Below are 22,154 nucleotides of genomic sequence, written 5' to 3' on the forward strand. Positions count from 1 at the left end.
ACCACAGCACTGACCAGAGCACCTGACAGGACTGACCACAACCCTGTGAAAGTACCACAGCCAACCTCAGACAGAACTGACCACAACCCTGCCAGAACTGACTACACCTGAAACAAGTGACCACAGCACTGACCACAGCACTGACCACAACCCTGTCAGGATACTACAGCCAACACCAGACAGAACTGACCAAAACCCTGGACAGAACTGACCACAACACCTCACAGAACTGACCACCCCTGAAACAAGTGACCACAGCACTGACCACAGCACTTATCAGGACTGACCCCAACACCTATCAGGACTGAGCACAGCCCTGTCCTCAAAGCTGACACGTTCTGCTGAGTTTTCCTGTGCACAACCCAACACTTTAACACCCAGGACAAGACCCAAGCTGCCCATGCAGGCTGGTAAATCACAATGTTGTACTCAAAGAAATGAAATCAGTTTTGAAAAGAGTCTCCCAGCCTGTTCCCGTGACCTTTACCAGAAGAGATTTAAGAATGAATTCAGACTTGGCAAATACATTCCTAGATTTTTTGGAAAGGCTTCAAGGGGATCTGTATTTTCAGCAATAACTGGAACTCGTTTTAGACAGGAGTTCCTGCTTTCACTGCAGATTTTGGCTCCATTCTTTCATTCCCTGTCACCCCTAAAGGACACAGACCCATTACATCATTCACACCAGTCCCCAGGGCTGACACTGCTTAGTTCCAGCCAAGATTTAACATTCTCTGATCATTTTGCTGGAATCCTGTGTCACAAAACCACAGGGAGCAGAGTGCCTAGGATGAGGTGTCAGGCCCAAGCTGATTTTTTTCCCCCAGCTTTTCTAACTGTTAACAAATGCCTTTATGTTCCTCCAGCAATGCTCTGTGGGTTCATATAAATTCACATGCATACCCTCACCACTGGAAAATAAAAATGGTAATGTTTTCCTTACAATTTACCCCTAAATTACTTTCCATTTTCAATGCCTTATTCATCCCTAGCAGGTTCCAGGAAAGAGCTAAATCTGCTGGGAATTTGCTTTCACTTCTATGACCTCAGCAGCCCAAACAAAAGGCTCTTTCAGGTGCCCTGGCACCATGCCCCCAGCACAGGGAAGGTCCCCCCAGCCCTCCCTGAGTGTCCCCAGTGCAGTCCCCTGGCAGAACCCCAGCCCTGGTCACTGCTCGGGGCTTAAACCATGCCCAGGCACCCCTGGAGCCACAGCAGCAGCTGCAGGGCAGGACCAGCAATGCGGGTTGGGAACCTGGTGAACCTGGCTTTATGAGTCCATTCAAAAAGGAGCTGAGCAAGGGCACATCTTGAAGAATTGAAATTGTCACCTTCAGCTCTGAAAGCTGTTCTGTGCCTCCTGATTCACACAGATCTGTCCAACTGTGCAGGGAGCCAAAGAGTTCAGGTACAGGAGACAAAGCAGTGACAGCTTGTGTTTGATGGGACAAAGATTCCTGAATTCCACAAACCTGCTGGGCCTGACAGGACTTGCAGCAAGAATCAGAGCACTTCAAAAGCTGAAACAATTACCTGAGAATCAGGAAATTACTCAATCCTACCAGGTTTAACCTGAGCTGCAAACAGTGGAGCTCTGGACCATCCCCCCTGGCCCAGGAGAGGCATCCTGAGCTCCATCCCCTCTGAGGGCCTGGGACTGGCTTGGGCTATGGAGTGTTCAAGGACAGGGACAGGTTTGGAGCAACCTGGGCTCTGGAATTCCATGGAACAGGGTGGAATAAGATGACCTCTAAGGTCCCTTCCCACCCAAACCATTCCATGATTCTGTGAAATCCTAAATCCCTTTTTTTTTCCTACCCGAGACCTAAAAATGGGGATGAAATAAACCCAAAGATAACAGCAAAGTTTTTAATTCTTCCACCCTTTTATCCCTGTGTAAAGACAGACACCATTAAGTGCATGGAGACATGGGGGAATTTATCACTCCATGCTCAGCTTTTGAGATTTAAATGGTCAGAATTTACTTTGAGCTGGAGACTATTTCCCTGCATTTCATCCAAGGACTATCACAGTTAGAGCAAGTTTGCAACCAGAATGGTATTTTCTGACACCCCCAAAAAAATCAAGAGCAATGTTTTAAGCTAAAAAAGCTAATTGAGTCAAACTGGGGAAAACACAGGGGGATGGAGTTGGCAAAGTTCATGTGCCAAAAGGCACGAGTGACCTGGCAAGGGATAAAAAGCAGAGAAAAGCAGAAGCTGTGCAGCCCCCCCAGTGCCACATTTATCTGCCAGCAATGAAGATCCAGATGAGGTACCCACCAACGTGGATAGGGGCTGGGAAGAGCCCGTGCTCGTGCTCCCCTGGGGTGTATTCCAGCTTCTCCTTCTTCAGCTGGATCAGGCGACTCTTGGGGCTGTGCAGGACAGGGACAGAACCAAAATGTCACAATGGAGATCATCTGACACTTGCAAAAATGCATTTTCTGCTTTAATTAAGGCACAAATGTCTGGAGCACCAGGCAAGAGAGGAATAACAGAAATGGCCAAAGAAATGCTCTCCAGGCTGCCTGTCAAACACTGATCCCAGCCCTCCCACAATGGGGTTTTTCTCCATAAATGATGTTAAGGCAACACCCAATGGGACAGCACTGACTTGAAATGTGATATAAAAGTAATAACTAAAGCTACACAAATAAAAGAGGACCAGCAGATTGTATCTGGTGGTTTTGCTGAGGACCTGGACACGTGACACACGTACAGCCCTGCTCATCCTTCATCTGCCCTTTAGAAGGTTGCTCATCAGGAAAGGCAGAAAAAAAGAACAGAAATCAGAGTGAAAAAAGCAACGAGACAACCCTTTGAAGGAAGAGAAATAGGAGAATGGAATTAGAATGGTTGTGTGGGTCAGGCAGGTGCCAGCTCTGTAATCTGGTGTTTATAAACATCTCCTCCTGGCCAACAACAAACCTTGGAAAATTGAATCTGGTGTGGTTATTTTTAGAACTGCAGTCCTGCAACATTCAAAGGAGACTTCTAAATGTTAAATATACCAAAGATTAAATGTCTACTGAAGTTTACTGAAGTTTTTTAAGGGATTTATTTTAAGAACCGGACAAGTAACAGAAAGATGGCTCAATAAAAAAAGTGATATCATTGTTTAACTAGTGAAGGGAAACTGTAAGCTGAAAACAAATTCTGAGATACAGATATCAACAACTGGAAATACTTAAGAAGAAATTCTTCCCTGTGAGGGTGGGGAGGCCCAGAGCAGCTGTGGCAGCTCATCCTAAACCCAGAATCAGAGCAGGGAAGGACTCAGGGAAGACAAAGCAGCCTCTGTGATTTGTGACTTCCCCTCAAGTGAGTGGAGGAGTGTCGGGTCCGTCTGTCTGTCTGTCTCTGCCCCACACGGGTAGGGCGGTTCTGGGGCTGCCCACGTTTCAAAGGACGAGTCTGGACTCTTCAGCTTTTCCATCTTCAGATTGTTGATTGTTTCTTATCTACAAAATTTTCTCTCTGCCCAGCACAGGTCTGATCTGCAAGCAGTCACAGGCACTCTCTGCCCACCCACGGGGCGGTCATGTCTTTTTATACTAAAATCTACATACATGATATTTACCTTTATTTCCCAATACTTTTCACCCATGTTAGCAAGTGCACCTTCACCATAAACCAATCCCCAAGTGCCAACATCACCACAGGAGATGGAGGACAAGAAGAAGAAAGAAGAAGGACGAGACACGCCCTGATCCCTCCATCTTGTCTCCATAACCCCCCTGTACCAAAAACCTTAAAGTTTATATTTCACCCTCTAAATGTGTCTCTTTTACACCTTTTACTCTAAAGTGATTCTCATGTCCTCAAACTCTTGTCACTTCTGTGGATGGATCAAAATCAAGCCACCAAACACTCCTGGCAACATTCCAGGATTTTCGAGACCCCCAAGGGTTCTCCTGGCATCTCTGGACATCGGGAACGATGTGCTGAGATCCCACAGAGGAGCAGCTCCAATCTCTGCCCTGTGTGACAGGGACAGCACCCCAGGGAATGGCCAGGGCAGGTTTAGGATGAATGATCAGGGAAAGGTTCTTCCCCCAGAGGGTGCTGGCACTGCCCAGGGAAGGGCACAGCCCCAGGGCTGCAGGAGGGGTTGGACACAGCTCAGGCCTCAGGGTGGGGTTGTTGGGGCTGTGCACAGCCAGGAGTTGGACTCCAGGATCTTTGTGGATCCTTTCCAACTTAGGGACACTCAAAGTTCCAAATATTTACACTAAAGAAAAGGAGAAGACTCTCTCAGCTCCTGCCCTAAGGCAGCAGATGAAACTGTGAGATTTGAACTGTGTACAGCAGTGCCAGACCATCCAAGTGGCCAAGTTTCAGCACATCTCTTTAAAACAGATAAAATTCAAGTGGCCTCACTTTGCTCACACTGAGATCTTTGTTTCTTCCTTAGTCTTGACCCTTTCACTGATTCCTTCACTCTACTACAGGGAGAGATTACAGCAGGAGCAGCTGATAAACTGTGCTGGCCGTTTCCCAGTGGTCTCTGTAACATTTTAAAGTGGTCTGTGACATTGTGAGAAGGTGCCAAATTTTCTCTCTTTTCAATCTGTCAGATGATATTGGAACAGAAGCACAAATTCCTGACTTCACCTGCTTTGTTCACATGGTTTTAGAAAATGTGTGACTACAAAGGGAAGAAGGGATAGAGGGAGGTGTCCACATTCTAGTGGACACCAGGCTGCAAATGAACCAGTGGGAAAAATAAAGAAGTGCTGGATTTTTCTACCCTAAACATCTCAGAGAAAACAGAGATGAACTTCACTGAGCTGTGAAGTGAACTGGGTGAATAGCTGAAATTCTTTCACACAGAAGATGAGCACTTGTCACCACCCAGGCAATGAAAACAGGAACCTACTGACCCCTTCTGTGCTCCAATCCTGCTCAAAACCTGCACACATCCAGCCCTCCCAGCACCTGCACTGCCAGGACCAGTTAGACTCTGGGATAAATCTCTTACCTTCTTCACAACTGATAACCAGAAACACTTCCAGACTGCTTGAGGCTGCTTTCTGACTGGGGTTACATTTTACATCCTCACTGGGTCAGGTTCTGACAATTACCATCACATATTTCTCCACAGGCTTCAATTAAGTTGATGGTTTTATTTCACCTACTCACGAGTGGCAGCTCTTTATGGCTCTGGGTGAAAAAAGAGTTTTCCCTGGATGATCAGAGAGCAGTTTTGCTGTGTTTCACTTACTCTGTTGTTTTGTAGACATCAGAGTAGAGCCCAGCCTTCTGGTACTTCTTCTTTGGGGGTCGAGGGGCTTTCTTCTCACGCTGGCTCAGAGGAGGCAAAGGCTGCTCAGGGGTTTCAGATTCAGGTGGTTTCCCAAGGGCCTCATGTGGACTGGGAGGTTCAGCTACTGTCTCAGAGAAACTGGAAGAAAAAGTAGAGATTAAAAAAAAAAAAAAATCACCTTCCCATTAAGATCATTTCAAAGGATTTCATTATTCCTCTCTTGAATCTGGTCAGCAGAAAAAGTTCCTGTTTCTGAATTTCTGGGTGACTTAACTGCTTAAAAAAAAATACTCACTGATCATGGTCAAGTGGGGGTTAAGTGTAATCATAAGAAAAGTATGATTCTTTCTGTGATATTATTATTACAAAAAGAATGTTGTTTGTACTGCTAATGTTTATCCTTGGAGCCTCAGCTGAGTAATTCAGAAGGCAGCTCTTGCTCTCTGCTCTTGCACTCTGGTAACCCTTTCCTGAGCCCTCAGGAGAGCCACAGAGCAATTCCTGAACACATGGTGCCAGCAGCACCCTCACAGCTCCCATTTCTGCAGAGGAGAGCTCCTGACAGAGTTTGTTTATGGATGGCTGTGGGGATGAGTGTGAGATGATGAGATAAGAGAGATTTTTGGGGTGTACCTTTAGCAGTGACTGCACAGGTGCACCCCTTATCTCCTCCTTTAGCTTTACTCTTTATCTGCTGTACATCAGCTGCCATCCTGTGCTGCCTGCAGTGTCTGGGACCTCCAGGAGCAGATCCATGGCACACACAGCTCCTCAGGGCTCCTTACCCCACACAGCATGAGGGAACGATCTGTGGCACCTCATCAGTTACCAACTCCCTCAATATATCCTTCACCAACATAACAAATACACCACCAACCCTTTTGGATCACCTGAGATTCTCATTTCTGGGTGTTCTCAGTACCTGAGGAAGGACCTGAACACACTCTGGGCTGACAGGTTGGTTGTGGCAGCAGCTCTCTGCTCACAGGGAGCAGGCACAGACTTTCCCAGGCATTTTCCTGGGGAAGCTGTGAGAAAGCTCAGAGAAAGAATTAAAACAATTCTTATCATCACTTGCTACACCTGTTGCTAGACACATGTAGAATGTTATGGAGATTTGTTTACCTAAGAGTAGTTTCTTCATTAGACACTAGTAGTAGTGTTTTGGTTAGTTAACAAATTAGGTCAAAGCTGTATCAGACTATCTAGAAGAAGTTATAAGTTTCTTAAAAATGTAGTACAGTAGAATAAAACAATAGTTCAGCCTTCTGCATCACAGAGTCAATGCTAATTATTACCTGGCTGGGGGCCTGCTGCCACAAATAGTAACTCTGAGTAGATCACAGTTGGTTCCCTCTACACTGAACTCCTCCATTATTGTATTTGCATTTCCCCCAGATGTTGGAAGGCAGGAATGATGAATCTGACTCCATGTTTTCAGAAGGCTAATTTATTATTTTATGATATTATATTATATTAAAGAATACTAAACTAAGCTATACTAAAGAATACAGAAAGGATATTTACCTTTCTGTAAAGATAATAGTGAAAGATAATAATAGAAAAAGATAATAATGAAAACTTGTGACTCTTTCCAGAATCCTGACACAGCTTGGCACTGATTGGCTACTGAGTCAAAACAACTCACAGCAGAATCCAATGAAACAATCACCTGTGGGTAAACAATCTCCAAACACATTCCAAAGAAGCAAAACACAGGAGAAGCAAATCAGATAATTATTGTTTTCCTTTTTCTCTGAGGCTTCTCCGTTTCCCAGGAGAAAAACCCCAGGCAAAGGGATTTTTCCAGAAAATGTGAACACTACACTTCATAAAACCAAGCAGAAGATCCCCTCAAGGACTGAAACATTCTAAACCCAGCTGAGGTACCAAACTGCAAGGGAATCACCTCTTATTGCTCTCCTGCTCATCCTCAGGCAGAGACTTGTGCCTCTTCCTGGCCTGCTCCTCGGGCAGCCACCTCTTCCTCTTCCAGCCCTTGCGGTGCTCGGGGTCGAGGTTGACGCTCTGCACCACGGCCTCGATGACGTCCGTGATGGTGTCCGGCCCCAGGTGCAGGGGGCTGCTGCTGGGCTGTCTGTCCTGCAGCTCCTGGCTGACCATCCTGGCGGCCTGCAGGGCCTGCATGGACACCACCGCCTGCATCGGGTACTTGCGCGGCCGCCCCGGCCGCCGCTTCACAAAGTTGTTCCCCGTCCTCGACTGCCTCTGCAGCTTTTTGGCTTTCAGGATTTTGTTGACGTGGTCCAGATTTTTTTTTGTGGCCAGGATCTTGTTGTAATTGCACATTTTCCTCGCTTGCCTCTGCATGGCCTCCACCACGCTCCTCTTGAGGTGCCGGGGCGAGTAGGAGCCGGGCAGGCGCTCCTGCAGCAGGGAGATGCCCTCGGAGCCGGGCACGCTGGCACCGCCCAGCCCGTCCTGCTTGCCCAGGGCTCGCTCCCGCGAGTGGCTGCGGGCAGGGCTGGCCGAGGGGGGGCTGCCCATGACCCCCTCCAGGCCCTTGTCCAGCGGGGGGGGCCCGTCCTGCTGGGCCATGCGCTGCAGCAGCGCGTCCACCGAGTCCTCGGCCGCCGGGGCCAGGCGGGCAGCCCGGGCTGGCACTGCCACCCCTGAAACACACACACAGGCCTGCAGCTGGTGAATGAGGGCTCAGCTTCTGTGCTTTGCACCTGGCTGTAAACCTGCAATTCTTTGGTGTATAACTCTAATAATATAGTAATTCTAATATAATAATATAATATAATATAATATAATATAATATAATATAATAGTAATTCTAATATAATAATATATAATATAATAATATATAGTAATAGAATAGAATAGAAATATATATAACCTATATAGCCTACAACACTATCTATAGTAATATATATCTACAATAATATATAAAATATATTAGATATATAATCTAAATATATAGCTATAATATATAATCTATATACAACATCTATCTTATAAATATAATGTAATGTAATACAATATAATATAATATAAACATATATAACCTATATAGCCTACAATAATATCTATAGTAATATATATCTACAATAATATATAAAATATATTAGATATATAATCTAAATGTATATCTATAATATATAATCTATATACAACATCTATCTTATAAATAATATAATATAATATAATATAAATATAACCTATATAGCCTACAACAATATCTATAGTAATATATATCTACAATAATATATAAAATATATTAGATATATAATCTAAATATATAGCTATAATATATACTCTATATACAACATCTATCTTATAAATATAATGTAATGTAATGTAATAGAATAGAAATATATATAACCTATATAGCCTACAATAATATCTGTAGTAATATATCTACAATAATATATAAAATATATTATATATATACTCTAAATATATATCTATAATATATAATCTATATACAACATCTATCTTATAAATATAATGTAATATAATAATAATCTGATATATAGCACAATAATCTGATATAATATTATATCTAATATATCTATTATCTGATATACTATATGTAATATAGTATATCTAATATACTATATGCAATATAGTATATTATATATTATATTGTATAATATTGTATATTTTATATAGTATATATTATATATATTAAAAATATATACTACATATATACTGTAGTGTATTATATAGTATACATTATTATAGACAATATAGCATATAGTAATACATAATAATAACATTATTATTATTATTATTATTATTATTATTATTATTATTATTATTATTATTATTATTATTATTATTATTATTACTATTATTATTATTATTACTACTACTAATAATACTACTATTACTATTATTATTAGTGTCTAACTCTAAACTCCATATACAATGCTAGCTACAGCTTTCCCATTTTGGGCAGACACAAGAATCCCTCTCCAGGCCTGGCAATCAAGGACACCTCCCTGCCTCAAGTCTCAAGAAATGTAACCAAAAGTGAGTTGGGGGGAGCAAACTTGGGGTAAATGCCTTCATTACCTGAAGCTGTAACTGAAGATTAACCTCCAATATGGAAATGGCCCAAACTTATAAAAGTGTGAAAACCTGTGACCCATCATCCATTCTCACCAGGATTCATTTGCCCAAAATGTACCTGAAAGCCCTTCAACAAATATACCCACTTTTTATTCTCCTAATTCTGTCTGGCCTCTGTTTTCAGGTGGCCCAAGAAGGGCTTAGAGTGGGGATGAGACCAAAACCATGGAGCTAAAACTCAGTAACTGCATCAACTGACAGCATTTGTGTCCTGGGACTGCCCAGAACTTCCCCTGAAGAGATTCTGGAATATGGACAGGGACCAGTGACACAAGCCAGTCACATTTTATATCATCCCTTCTAACATACAATTATTCTCTCTTTATTCCCACATAATCCCTCATTTCTAACAGCAAAAAGCAATGAGGGTTCACACGGTCCTCAAGTTTCTTTCTATTCAATATTAAAAATACAAAACCCTCTGTGCACATAAAAACTCAATCCTGATAAAAAATGGAGCAACATCTGATATATTTTCAAACTCATTTTTCTTCCCTTTATAGTTTGGAAGTATTGAAACAACTATTTCCATTGCTCTTGCAGTTTTTTATCAAATAGACAAGGTTGATGATGACAGAACTAATTGGATAAAGGTAAATAAAATAACTGGACAAAAGAGAAAGGCTAATTTATACAGGAAGTAAATCTAGATCTGACTTTTAAAACTGTTATATGCTTTAGAGTTGAAGATTGGTGTTTGAAAAAGAAAGTTTCCAGGTCAACCATGTGGATTATGCATTAAAAAGGGATTTATTCCAGCCTAAGAGCTTCCCAAAGCTGCCCTGCTGCTCCTGAGTGATCAATTCCATCAGAAGAAATTCTGCTCTTCCTGCAATGAACTGGATGCTGCCTTCTCATGAATACATCACAACTGCACCTTAGCATTGACAAAATGGGAGTTTAATTGTGGCCAATTATTTAGATCAGATCTGCCTAACCCAGAGGGGCCCAGGCTGGAGCCTGAGCAGCACGTCCTGGTGTCAGGAGCTGTTCAAGAAGACAACAAAACGTGTTTATAAAGGGCTCCAGAACTTGACAGGAGGGAGATTACTTGTGGGATGGCAGAGATAAAGCACAACCAGTTTAAATATTTTCTAGCCTTCTAGCTATTCTTGAAGGATTTTCTAGTTTAAATATTTTCTAATATTTTCCCAGTGCTCAGCAGTCCAATTGTGTTACTCTGGAGAACACATTCCTCACTAAGATTCCAAAGTCAGGAGTTTGTAAATATCTAATATATAATATAATATCTAATATAGAATCTAACATTCTAGCTATTCCTGAAGTATTTTCCAGTTTAAATATTTTCTAGTATTTTCCCAGTGCTCAGCAGTCCAATTGTGTTACTCTGGAGAACACATTCCTCACTTAAGATTCCAAAGTCAGGAGTTTGTAAATATCTAATATATAATATAATACCTAATCTATAATCTAACATATTTTGTTTTGCAAAAAGGTATTTTCTAGCCTTCTAGCTATTCTTGAAGTATTTTCCAGTTTAAATATTTTCTAATATTTTCCCAGTGCTCAGCAGTCCAATTGTGTTACTCTGGAGAACACATTCCTCAGTGAGATTCCAAAGTCAGGAGTTTGTAAATATCTAATATATAATATAATATCTAATATAGAATCTAACATTCTAGCTATTCTTGAAGTATTTTCGAGTTTAAATATTTTCTAGTATTTTCCCAGTGCTCAGCAGTCCAATTGTGTTACTCTGGAGAACACATTCCTCACTAAGATTCCAAAGCCAGGAGTTTGTAAATATCTAATATAATATAATATAATATAATATCTAATATATAATCTAACATATTTTGTTTTGCAAACAAAGAGGTATTTTCTAGCCTTCTAGCTATTCTTGAAGGATTTTCTAGTTTAAATATTTTCTAATATTTTCCCAGTGCTCAGCAGTCCAACTGTGTCATTCTGGAGAACACATTCCTCACTTAAGATTCCAAAGTCAGGAGTTTGTAAATATCTAATATAATCTAATATCTAATCTATAATCTAATATATTTTGCTTTGCAAACAAAAAGGTATTTTCTAGCCTTCTAGCTATTCTTGAAGGATTTTCTAGTTTAAATATTTTCTAGTATTTTTCCAGTGCTCAGCAGTCCAATTGTGTCATTCTGGAGAACACATTCCTCAGTATGTATTTTAAAACTCATTTTTCTTTTTTTTTATAGATTGGAACTACTGAAACAAATATTTTCACTGCTCTTGAAGGTTTTTTAAGTGGCTATATTCAGATGAACTAATAAAGATAATTTACCCTTTGTTTTCTCCTGGCCTTTAGAGGCACGTGGGGATGGAGCTGGAGCTCCTCACCTGCTCAGGGAGCCTCAGGCAGCTCCAATCCCCTGGAAAATGCTGCTGGAAGTGTTCCAAAGGGCTGGAGCACTGCAGGCTCTGCTCTGGGCCAGCTGCAGCTCCTCCCTGACAAAGCCCCTGGAAGCCACCCACATTCCACATGCAGGGAAAACACAGCAGAGACTGATCTGCTCAGCTGCAGCAGCACCTCGGGGCTCTGAGGCTGATCAATTTGGGATTGATGTCATTGCAATGCTCCTGCACAAAGCTCTGCTCACTTCAACACTTCCTGTTCCCAGCCACAACAACTGCAGCTGCCCCTGGCGAGGGAGGGAGGGCAAGAAAGGCATTGAGACAGAGGGAAAAGGAAAATTCCATTCCCACTGCAAAGGGGAAGGTTCCTTTCCCAGTTTGTGCAGCACAGGCTGGATGGAGCATCTGTGGTAAGCATCTGTTTAAAGCAGGGAGGAAATGGCATATTTGGCACATCCTTCCTAGGCAGAAACCATCACCAACTTCAAGTACCAATCTCAGGATTTACTACAGTTTGGGAGTCTGAGAAATGTCTGAATTCTGGTGAGGAGAGTGTTTCTGCAAGTGAGCTTCTTACAAAATGGGTCAACCTGCTGCATTTCCTTCTGTCCACTCCCAGGGGATCTCACATCCCATTTTTACAGAACCACAGAACGGTTTGGGTTGGAAGGGACATTAAAAATCATCTTGTTCCACCCAGGATTCTCACATGGAGCTCCCAGGGGAGCTCATTTTTACAGAGTCACAGAATGGTTTGGGTTGGAAGGGACCTTAAAGCCCATCTTGTTGCACCCACTGCCATGGGCAGGGACACCTTCCACTGGAGCAGGTTGCTCAGAGCCCTCTCCAGCCTCTCCTGAAACTCTCTGTGACACCCACCCCAGCTCACCTGGATCCTGCACCCAAGATCTGGTCCTGTATCATGGATTTGATGAGATGCTATCAGGCCTTTCAGAACTTCATTATCTCTCTGCCATGAGCATTTCTGGCCTGGCTGGGGGCATTCACTGATGGCTGGGATGAGCCACGTGTCACCCTCCATCTCCTTGGCAGGATTCTCACACAGGAGCTCCCACAGGAGCTCACATCCCATTTTTACAGAATCACAGCATGGGTGATTGGGTTGGAAGGGACCTTAAAGCCCATCTTGTTCCACCCAGGATTCTCACATGGGAGCTCCCAGGGGATCTCACATCCCATTTTTACACAATCACAGAATGGTTTGGGTTGGAAGGGACATTAAAGCCCATCTTGTTGCACCCACTGCCATGGGCAGGGGCACCTTCCACTGGAGCAGGTTGTTCAGAGCCCTCTCCAGCCTCTCCTGGTACCTGCAGGGAATGTCAGCCCTTGGCTGCCCTGCTGCACCATCCACCCCAGCTCACCTGGATCCTGCACCCAAGATCTGGTCCTGTATCATGGATTTGATGAGATGCTATCAGGCCTTTCAGAACTTCATTATCTCTCTGCCATGAGCATTTCTGGCCTGGCTGGGGGCATTCACTGATGGCTGGGATGAGTCATGTGTCACCCTCCACCACCTTGGCAGGATTCTCACATGTCAGCAAGAAAACCCCACAGCACAGCCTGGCCTGGGCCAGGAACCCTCTGCCTCCAGAGCAGTGCCACAGTCAGGCTTTTGCCCAGGGAGGAATTGATTTATTCCACTAATCATTGATTAACTGTAATGTCACAGGCCTGGATTCAAGCTCTGAGCTCCACAAGGTTTAACTTAACCTAGTGAGGAACCAAACCCTACCCTGCCACAGCTGTGCTGCTGCTGCTTCTCTGAGCACCTCAAATCTCCCTGTTTTACACCCCAACCCACAGCCCTTGTACCCCAAAATGTCAGTGGAAAAACAGAGTGGAAAAACTCAGGATCACCATGAGCTGTCCCAGCCATGATGCCCCAAAATATCAGAGGAAAAACTGAGGATCACCATGAGCTGAAGTTCCCCCAGCCATGGTGTCCCAAAATATCAGAGGAAAAACTCAGGATCACCATGAGCTGTCCCAGCAATAATATCTCAAAATATCAGAGGAAAAACTCAGGATCACCATGAGCTGAAGTTCCCCCAGGCATGGTGTCCCAAAATATCAGAGGGAAAACTCAGGATCACCATGAGCTGAAGTTCTCCCAGCCATGCTGTGTCTCAGCACAGCTCTGAGCACCCAGGGATCCCAAAGCCCAGGTCCCTGAGCAGGACTTGCCTGGAGAAGAAGAAGTGCTCTCTGATGTGGATCTCTTCCTGGAAGGGCTGCAGTTTGTGCTCTCTGACTGCCTCTGTGAGGGCTTCTCCTGGTTTGGCAAAGTGCCTGCAAGGCAGAGCAGGGAAAGGCACAAAAATCCCATCATTTCAGGCTAAAGGTTGAAATTCAGGTTACTCTGAACACCTGTGTGCTCCCAGAATGCAGGGGAAGGAGGGAAAGGAAAAACCAAGCAGGGATTGCACACAGGAAAGTGCAGAGGTAAATAAGCCATGGGGAAAGCCTTGTAATATTAACCACCAGAATGTGCTTGTAAGGGAGAAAAGGAAAGGAAAGAAAGGAAAAGAAAAGCAAAAAAAGGGGAAAGGGGAAAGGAGAAAGGGGAAAGGGAAGGAAAGGGAAGGAAAGGGAAGGAAAGGAAAGGAAAGGAAAGGAAAGGAAAGGAAAGGAAAGGAAAGGAAAGGAAAGGAAAGGAAAGGAAAGGAAAGGAAAGGAAAGGAAAGGAAAGGAAAGGAAAGGAAAGGAAAGGAAAGGAAAGGAAAGGAAAGGAAAGGAAGAGAGGGAGGGAGGGAGAATGAGAGGCAGAGAGAGAGAAAGAGAGAGAGAAAGAAAGAGAGAGCAAGAAAGAAAAGAAAAGAAAAGAAAAGAAAAGAAAAGAAAAGAAAAGAAAAGAAAAGAAAAGAAAAGAAAAGAAACCCCCCATATATTCCCACTCTCAGTTGAATCCAAACTCCTTGATTTTCAGAAGAGTTTGGAGAAGACCTCTGCAGATCACCAAGACCAAGCACCCTGCTCCAAACAGGGTCAGCTTGCTCAGGGCCACCCCATTCTGTGGCTTTTGCACATCTCCAGGGACACAGATTCCCTGATCTGCAATTCCCCACCCTCACTGCGACCACTGTTTGCTTCTGCACAAACAGAATTCCCTCAACTCCAGTGGGCTCCTCATCCTGGGCACCACCAGCACCAGTTTCACTCCTTTCTCTTCATTCCCTCCCAGCTGGAGCATGGACACACTGGGAAGAGCTCCCTTTGTGCATCCTCTGCTCCAGGCACGACAATCCCAGCTCTGCCAGCCCCTCTGGATGAGCAATCCCAGCTCTGCCAGATCCTCTGGATGAGCAATCCCAGCTCTCCAGCCCCTCTGGATGAGCAATCCCAGCTCTCCAGTCCCTCTGGATGAGCAATCCCAGCTCTCCAGTCCCTCTGGATGAGCAATCCCAGCTCTGCCAGATCCTCTGGATGAGCAATCCCAGCTCCAAGGCCCCTCTGGATGAGCAATCCCAGCTCTCCAGCCCCTCTGGATGAGCAATCCCAGCTCTGCCAGATCCTCTGGATGAGCAATCCCAGCTCCCCCAGATCCTCTGGATGAGCAATCCCAGCTCTGCCAGATCCTCTGGATGAGCAATCCCAGCTCTGCCAGATCCTCTGGATGAGCAATCCCAGCTCTCCAGCCCCTCTGGATGAGCAATCCCAGCTCTCCAGCCCCTCTGGATGAGCAATCCCAGCTCTGCCAGATCCTCTGGATGAGCAATCCCAGCTCTGCCAGATCCTCTGGATGAGCAATCCCAGCTCCAAGGCCCCTCTGGATGAGCAATCCCAGCTCTCCAGCCCCTCTGGATGAGCAATCCCAGCTCTCCAGCCCCTCTGGATGAGCAATCCCAGCTCTGCCAGATCCTCTGGATGAGCAATCCCAGCTCTGCCAGCCCCTCTGGATGAGCAATCCCAGCTCTCCAGCCCCTCTGGATGAGCAATCCCAGCTCTCCCAGATCCTCTGGATGAGCAATCCCAGCTCTCCAGATCCTCTGGATGAGCAATCCCAGCTCTCCCAGATCCTCTGGATGAGCAATCCCAGCTCTCCAGATCCTCTGGATGAGCAATCCCAGCTCTCCCAGATCCTCTGGATGAGCAATCCCAGCTCTCCAGCCCCTCTGGATGAGCAATCCCAGCTCTCCCAGATCCTCTGGATGAGCAATCCCAGCTCTCCAGATCCTCTGGATGAGCAATCCCAGCTCTCCCAGATCCTCTGGATGAGCAATCCCAGCTCTCCAGATCCTCTGGATGAGCAATCCCAGCTCTCCCAGATCCTCTGGATGAGCAATCCCAGCTCTCCCAGATCCTCTGGATGAGCAATCCCAGCTCTCCCAGATCCTCTGGATGAGCAATCCCAGCTCTCCAGATCCTCTGGATGAGCAATCCCAGCTCTCCCAGATCCTCTGGATGAGCAATCCCAGCTCCCCCAGATCCTCTGGATGAGCAATCCCAGCTCTCCCAGATCCTCTGGATGAGCAATCCCAGCTCTCCCAGATCCTCTGGATGAGCAATCCCAGCTCTCCAGCCCCTCTGGATGAGCAATCCCAGCTCTCCAGCCCCTCTGGATGAGCAATCCCAGCTCTCCCAGCCCCTCTGGATGAGCAATCCCAGCTCCCCCAGATCCTCTGGATGAGCAATCCCAGCTCTCCCAGCCCCCCTGGATTATTGATCCAGCTCTCCCAGATCCTCTGGATGAGCAATCCCAGCTCCCCAGATCCTCTGGATGAGCAATCCCAGCTCTCCAGCCCCTCTGGATGAGCAATCCCAGCTCTCCAGTCCCTCTGGATGAGCAATCCCAGCTCTCCCAGCCCCTCTGGATGAGCAATCCCAGCTCTCCAGCCCCTCTGGATGAGCAATCCCAGCTCTCCAGTCCCTCTGGATGAGCAATCCCAGCTCTGCCAGATCCTCTGGATGAGCAATCCCAGCTCTGCCAGCCCCTCTGGATGAGCAATCCCAGCTCTCCCAGATCCTCTGGATGAGCAATCCCAGCTCTCCAGCCCCTCTGAATGAGCAATCCCAGCTCTCCAGCCCCTCTGGATCACTGACCCAGCTCTCCAGCCCCTCTGGATGAGCAATCCCAGCTCTCCAGCCCCTCTGGATGAGCAATCCCAGCTCTCCAGTCCCTCTGGATGAGCAATCCCAGCTCTCCAGCCCCTCTGGATGAGCAATCCCAGCTCTCCAGACCCTCTGGATGAGCAATCCCAGCTCTCCAGTCCCTCTGGATGAGCATTCCCAGCTCTCCCTGCCAGCCCCTGTCCCACCATGCAGGGCACTGGGAAGGAGGGGAAGCCCTGAGTGCTTTGTGCTGCTGATGCCATCCCTCTGTGCTGGAAGTGCTTTTTCATTCTGGTAAAGCATTTCCTTCCCCTCCTTGGGCAGAACTGCTCACCAGGAACTGCAGAAAGGTGAAAAGCCAAAAAAGAAAATTCTTAAGGTTTAAAAATTCTTTAAATTTCTCCCTTGCTGTGTTGCTTTTCCTTTTCAAGACCCTGTCACAATAAAAGCCACAAACATTCCTGCTCCAGTCTATCATGGCAAATCTGTTAAAGCCCTGGGGCCTAAACGAGTGAGGATGATGATGATGATGATCTACACACAGAGCAGCACTGCATTTTAGGCACCTGCAGAACACATTTCACTGTGTTCCCAGCACACAGGGCTTGTTAAATCCTTGGATGATGTCACCAGGCATGGGAAGCACAATTCCCATTCCTTGGTTCAAAACCAATTTTAGGAAGGTACAGGAATCCCACAGGTGCTGCAGGGTGAAGGGCCAGGGCTGGGAGAGGCAGCTCTGCTTAGAACACAAGCAAAGATCGATTTCTTTTCCTTTTTACACATAAATATTTTCTTACAGTGAACTGCTTCATTTTCCTAAAATTTCAACTTGTAGAGAATCCCAATTACTCCTGAAAGCAAAGGCTGTGGGAGTCATGAAAATGTCATAGAAAAACCTGGTTTTGCAGTTATGAAAATGCTGAGATATTAAAAACTCTGATCATTATAAAACCCCAGATAAGCAAAAATGCACGTGGTAGTGCAAGAGGAGAATGTGCTTATCCTGAAAATATCTACAAGACAAAATCCAGGATGCAAGAAACCAGATTTTTGCTGTTCCCCTTCAAAATATGGTATAGTAATGAATATTATATATTTATTATTATACCATATTTTGGTATATTATTGATTATTATATATATCCCTCCCTTCCTCAAAGAATCCTCCAAAAGGGAATAGCAGGACACTCAAGTTCTGCCCAAAATCCCTCCCCTGCCCATGGCCTCAAGGGAAACCCCAAGGTGTGTGAAGATGGGAGAATCCTTGAAAGCACCAAAATCTCTGAGATTCACCAGAATCTCTGGGAAAATCTCCTTTTAGATCCTCTCCTGCCTCCAAGTTTGGAATTTTTTTAATGATGGGCACTCTTAGCTCCTGATGACTGCTGGAGGGAATGAACAACAGGAATTTTCCAAGGATTCCAGCAATTTTCCAAGGATTCCAAGCTCTCCAGAGCTGGGCTGAGCAGGGGCACTGCACAGGTGCTCAGCACTGGCAAGAGCTCTCCTGGTTCCAGCTGGGACAGGGTGAATTTGTCCCAGTGATGCCTCAGGGTTTAGTTTTTCTATTTTTCAGGTTCTGTGCTGCTTTAGTGTGTGAGTCTGGGTTTCATATGAGGGGATGCTGAGCTCTGTGCACAGAGCAGGGAGACAAAACAATTCCTGCTCCAGCTGGGCACCAAGGACAAATGATCCAAATCTCAGCCCAAGAGCACAAACACCGTGGGCTGAAGAGGGAAAAACAAGAAGGATAAAACTTCATGGGCTGGAACTGTAATTAGACAATTATTGTATATCATTTTATTTCAATTATTAAAGAGTTCTTATCTCAACCCATGAGTTTTGCTTTATTCTGACCCTCTGCCCACCCATCCCTCTGGGTTTAGTAGCAGGTCTGTCATTCCAGGGTGACTTTTCCTCCTGAGGAACTCCAAGATGCATTGAATTACAAAAATCTACATTAACCAAGTACCCTGGGAGCTGGGATTGCAAACAGAAATTAAACAGCGGGAGTTGAGTGGGGAATGGACTGTAATTCATAACAAGGGAAAAAAAGAGAGAGAAGGGTTTGGAGGTGGCAAGGACGGCGGTGCTGGCAGGGGTGGCACATCCCGGGGGCTGTCACTGCAGTGTCCCGGGGCTGCCACCATCGGTGCTCAGCGAGCCCGGCCCGTTCGGGTCCCCCTGCCCCATTCGGGTCCCCCCAGCACCGTTCGAGTCCCCCCCGGCCCGTTCAGGTCCCCCTGCTCGTTCAGGTCCCCCCGGTCCCGTTCAGGTCCCCCCGGTCCGTTCGGGTCCCCCCTGTCCCGTTCAGGTTCCCCCGGTCCGCTCAGGTCCCCCCGGTCCCGTTAGGGTCTCCCTGACCCCGTTCAGGTCCCCCCTGTCTCGTTCAGGTCCCCCCGGTCCGTTCGGGTCCCCTCTGCCCGTTCAGGTCCCCCCTGTCCCGTTCAGGTCCCCCCTGCTCCGTTCAGGTCCCCCCGGCCCGTCCAGGTCCCCCCTGTCCCGTTCAGGTCCCCCTGTCCCGTTGAGGTCCCCCCGGTCCCGTTCAGGTCCTCCCGCCCCACCGGGCTCGGCGGGACGCGGCAGAGGAGCGGCGGGGCCGCCAGGGGGCGCTGCTGCCCGCCGGTGCCGCGGCCCCGGGGCGGGAACGGGAACGGCCGGGACCCCTCGGGACAGGGACAGGGACCCCTCAGGACAGGGACCCTTCGGGACAGGGACAGGGACCGGGAACCCTGGGGACAGGGACAGGGACCGGGACCCCTCGGAACAGCAATCGGGACCGGGACCCCTCGGGACAGGGACAGGGACCGGGACACCTCAGGACAGGGACAGGGACCGGGATCCCTCAGGACAGGGACCCCTCGGGAGAGGGACGGGGACACGGACCCCTTGGAACAGGAATCGGGACTGGGACCCCTCGGGACAGGGACAGGGACCGGGACCCCTCGGGAGAGGGACGGGGACCGGGACCCCTCAGAACAGGACCGGCACAGGGACCGGGAACCCTGGGTAGGGATGGACAAAGGGACGGGGACTCCTCGGGACAGGGACCGGGACTCTTTGGGGCAGGGACTGACACAGGCTCTGGGACTGCCCGGCTCAGCCCAGGAGCACACGGCCGTGCCCGGTAACACCGGTGATCCCACGGGACCGGCACCTGCACCTCACCCAGACCGGGACAGCCAGAGCAGGAGCAGCCTCACACCGGCCCGGTGCCTGCAGAGGGAACGGAAGCGGCACCGAGCGTTCAGCGGCAGCCACCCCCAGCACTCGGGCTGATCACATTTACTCCTGCACTCGGGCTGATCCCCTTTCCTCCTGCACTCGGGCTGATCCCATTTCCTCCTGCACTCGGGCTGATCCCCTTTCCTCCTGCACTCGGGCTGATCCCCTTTCCTCCTGCACTCGGGCTGATCCCATTTATTCCTCCTCCCTGACTGCCTCCTTCACTCGGGCTGATCCCCTTTACTCCTGCACTCGGGCTGATCCCCTTTCCTCCTGCACTCGGGCTGATCCCGTTTTCCTCCTGCACTCAGGCTGATCCCCTTTACTCCCTGCCTGCCTCCTGCACTCGGGCTTATCCCGTTTTTGTTTTCCTCCTGCACCTGGGCTGATCCATTTTCCTCCTGCACTTGGGCTGATCACCTTTCCTCCTGCACTTGTGCTGATCCCGTTTTCCTCCTGGACCTGGGCTGATCCCGTTTTCCTCCTGGACCTGGGCTGATCCCCTTTCCTCTTGCACTTGGGCTGATCCCATTTTCCTCCTGCACTCGGGCTGATCCCGTTTTTGTTTTCCTCCTGCACTTGGGCTGATCCCGTTTTTGTTTTCCTCCTGGACCTGGGCTGATCCCGTTTTCCTCCTGCACTCAGGCTGATCCCCTTTCCTCCTGCCAGGACTGCAAGTGGAACACACTGAGCCACAGGAGCTGTAAGCAGCACACCAAGGCTGGCCTAAGATCGGCATCACTTGTCCAAAATAACTCTGATGGAAAGCTGCAGGAGGTCAGGAACAGCTTAGGATGAACAGGGAGCAGAGTCCTACAAAACTGGCCTGGACAAAACCCCAGAGCCTCGTGAGCTGCCCCACTGTGGCTGTGACAAGGCCACACAACAGCCTCAGGTGAGAACTTCCACCTGTGCTTCACCTCCTGGGAAACTCTGACCTCCTTGGAGTCCTGTCTGCACAAAGAACCAACACAACCCTCTGCTAACACAGCTGAGACATGGGAAATGCACAAAGAACCAACACAACCCTCTGCTAACACAGCTGAGACATGGGAAATGCACAAAGAACCAACACAACCCTCTGCTAACACAACTGAGACATGGGAAATGCACAAAGAACCAACACAATCCCTGCTAACACACCTGAGACATGGGAAATGCACAGAGAACCAACACAACCCTCTGCTAACACAGCTGAGACATGGGAAATGCACAGAGAACCAACACAACCCCTTCTAACACAACTGAGACATGGGAAATGCACAAAGAACCAACACAACCCCTTCTAACACAGCTGAGACATGGGAAATGCACAAAGAACCAACACAACCCTCACCCAACACAACTGAGACATGGGAAATGCACAAAGAACCAACACAACCCTCTGGTAACACAACTGAGACATGGGAAATGCACAGAGAACCAACACAACCCCTTCTAACACAACTGAGACATGGGAAATGCACAAAGAACCAACACAACCCCTTCTAACACAACTGAGACATGGGAAATGCACAAAGAACCAACACAACCCCTTCTAACACAGCTGAGACATGGGAAATGCACAAAGAACCAACACAAGCCCTTTCTAACACACCTGAGACATGGGAAATGAACAGAGAACCAACACAACCCTCTGCTAACACAGCTGAGACATGGGAAATGCACAGAGAACCAACACAACCCTCTGCTAACACAACTGAGACATGGGAAATGCACAGAGAACCAACACAACCCTCTGCTAACACAGCTGAGACATGGGAAATGCACAAAGAACCAACACAACCCTCTGGTAACACAACTGAGACATGGGAAATGCACAAAGAACCAACACAACCCTCTGCTAACACAGCTGAGACATGGGAAATGCACAAAGAACCAACACAACCCTCTGCTGACACAACTGAGACACAGGCAAACCCCTGAAGATATCTGCCAATATTGTAAAAAGAATTTGTTCAAGCAGTTAGGCCAGGTTTGTGTTCAAACTGTGGAGCTGAGGTAGTGCTGCATGGTTTTCCACGGGGAATACTCTGAAATAAAGCATCACAAACATTCCCTATGGGTCCAAAAGATCCATTCTGGATGGGTTCCCTGATGCTGATCCCTGCCTGCTTATTCCAAGTCTCTGATCCA

The 22,154-nt window shown here is 47.1% G+C and overlaps 1 protein-coding gene across 1 annotated transcript in view; it reads right to left on the reverse strand.

The window, feature by feature from the left end:
* ASH1L (ASH1 like histone lysine methyltransferase) overlaps positions 1 to 22,154 on the reverse strand; it is an 87,863-nt gene that overhangs the window by 31,106 nt on the left and 34,603 nt on the right. The window contains 4 exon segments of the mRNA XM_054651180.2: positions 2,283 to 2,377; positions 5,227 to 5,406; positions 7,178 to 7,901; positions 13,927 to 14,031. Of these exon segments, the coding sequence (XP_054507155.2) occupies positions 2,283 to 2,377; positions 5,227 to 5,406; positions 7,178 to 7,901; positions 13,927 to 14,031 (1,104 nt within the window).

The sequence above is a fragment of the Agelaius phoeniceus genome, chromosome 31, assembly GCF_051311805.1.
Source record: "Agelaius phoeniceus isolate bAgePho1 chromosome 31, bAgePho1.hap1, whole genome shotgun sequence".
Classification (NCBI taxonomy): domain Eukaryota; kingdom Metazoa; phylum Chordata; class Aves; order Passeriformes; family Icteridae; genus Agelaius; species Agelaius phoeniceus.